General features: G+C 41.0%; 1 protein-coding gene across 1 annotated transcript; it reads right to left on the bottom strand.

Annotated features, from left to right (window-relative positions):
• Window positions 1–507: 507 nt before the first annotated feature.
• On the bottom strand, window positions 508–1,461 carry LOC131825739 (olfactory receptor-like protein OLF4). The gene has a single exon (XM_059165144.1). The coding sequence runs from the start codon at window positions 1,459–1,461 to the stop codon at window positions 508–510; it is 954 nt and encodes a 317-aa protein (XP_059021127.1).
• Between the last annotated feature and the right edge of the window lie 757 nt (window positions 1,462–2,218).

Genomic DNA, 2,218 nt, shown 5'->3' with positions numbered 1-2,218 from the left:
CAACATCTGCATTCTAAGTAAGAGCAGTTAAGGTAGTGATATACAATGGAATGATGTTCACAAAAGTGAAGCACAGTGATCTCAGATTTTTCTCTTATAAACTTAAATAAATAGATGTGGTGGCCAAGAATTTTCCATAGGAGTAGTACAACTCATGACTGTTTTTTCAGTAACACAAAAGAAAAAAATATTCGTTATGATATATTTCATTTGAGAAGAAATTATTCTTAGCAGAACCATCTAGTCCTTTGAAATCAGTGAGAATTTCCAAATATATCACATGCAATGTTAAGAATAACTTTAAGAGAGTAAGAAAATGACAAACGGAAAATCTCCTGGGTATCAAAGATAATACAAAGTTTAATGAAGTAAGTAAATACATTGTATGAGAGGACAAACAAAAAAGAAATTACAGGAAATAAAGAAGGAAGTTCTGCTTCCAAAATCTGCATAAAAAATCCAACCTCTGATTCTATGGCCTCAGACCCTGCAATCATGGCAAATTCTTCAGCCCAGGACAATTGTCCCTTTCATCATTGCCATCCCAGAGAATCTAATCAGAGCCCTCTTTATGTCTTTGTTCCTCAGGCTGTAGATGAAAGGGTTCAGCATGGGTGTGACCACAGTGTACATCACCGAGGCTACTGCACTTGCATGGGAGCTCTGGGGAGCAGCAGAGCTAAGGTACACTCCTAGGCTTGTACAATAAAATAAGGAGACAACTGAGAGGTGAGATGCACAGGTGGAAAATGCTTTATACTTGCCCTGAGTTGATGAATTTCCACATACGGAAGAAATTATCTTGCAATAAGAGTAAAGGACCCCAGCCAGGGAACCAACACCCAGCAGCACAGCTGCAAAAAACACCATCATATTATTAATAAAGGTATTAGAACAGGCAAGTTGGATCATCTGATTGAGTTCACAGAAAAAGTGGGGAATTTTCATGGCTGTACAGAAGGACAGCCGCAACACCATTAAGCTTTCTGACAAGGAGTTCAGAATGCTTATGATCCAGCACATCAGAACCAATAGTCCACAGACCTGGGGGTTCATGGTGACTGTGTAGTGCAGGGGGTGGCAGATGGCCACAAAACGGTCATAGGACATCACAGTCAGGAGGAAGAAATCTAATCCTGCAAAGAGTATGAAAAAAAACATCTGGCTTACGCAGCCTTCATAAGTTATCTCTTTGTTCTGAGTCTGGATGTTCATCAGCATCTTGGGGACAGTGGTGGAAGTAAAACAGATGTCTACAAAGGACAGGTTGGCAAGGAAGAAATACATGGGGTTGTGGAGGTTGGAGTCAGAGCAGATGACCAGAATGATGAGCAAGTTTCCAAACACAGTGATCAGGTACATGGATAAGAAAAGCCCAAAAATGAGAGGCTGCAGTTCTGGTTTATTTGATAATCCCAAAAGAATCAATCCTGAAATTTGAGAGTCATTGCCTGGTCCCATGTGGTGGTCGTGATGACTAGAAAATAGCACAAGAATGTTTAATTTTAACACAAGTAGGTATTAGTAACATGGTGGAAATGCTATAATTACAATGACAGTGGGGAAAAAAGCAGACATAAATGAAAATAGATGGGGTGTTATCTTTATGGGAGCTCAGGAAGACTTAAAAGAGGGTGACGTTTGAAGGATGACCTTAGGGAAGTCTGTTTGAAAGACATGAGTTTATCTGGAGACTTGTGTGCCCTGCAGGAGAAAGAGCCAGTGAAAAGACCCCGAGGAAGGCCCTTATTTCAGAGGGATATTCAGTACTGAAAATGGACCCATTATCGTCAGGAGAAGAGCAAGAGGGAGAGTGATGAGAGGTGGTGTTAGGTTGTTGAGGAATGAGATGGTCTCCCCACTGCAGCTGAGACTTCAAGACACAAGGAGTCCTTCATTCACATGCTGTTCCTTGTACTTCATTGATTTGTTTCCAAGGAATTCTGTCAATAGAAATGGATCCCTTCCTGGGGCGCCTGAGTGGCTCAGTTGATTAAGCATCTGCTTTTGACATGATCCCAGGGTCCTGGGATGGAGCCCAGGATAGGGCTCTCTGCTCAGTGGGAAATCTGCTTCCCCCTCTTCCTCTTCCCCTGACCTTCTCATGTTTCTCTCTCTCTCTCTCTCAAATAATAAATAAATAAAAATATATATTTTTAAAAATGGATCCCTTCCTTATTTCTAAGTGTTGGTTAACATTCTGGCATCCCTATTTCAA

This window comes from Mustela lutreola, chromosome 2 (genome assembly GCF_030435805.1).
Source record: "Mustela lutreola isolate mMusLut2 chromosome 2, mMusLut2.pri, whole genome shotgun sequence".
Taxonomy (NCBI): domain Eukaryota; kingdom Metazoa; phylum Chordata; class Mammalia; order Carnivora; family Mustelidae; genus Mustela; species Mustela lutreola.
Note: the sequence above shows the minus strand (reverse complement) of the source record. Positions and strands in the feature narration are given on the sequence as shown.

What these genes read in the sequence shown, in the direction of transcription:
- LOC131825739 (XM_059165144.1), bottom strand. Translation starts at nt 1,461, where the DNA reads ATGGGACCAGGCAATGACTCTCAAATTTCAGGATTGATTCTTTTGGGA.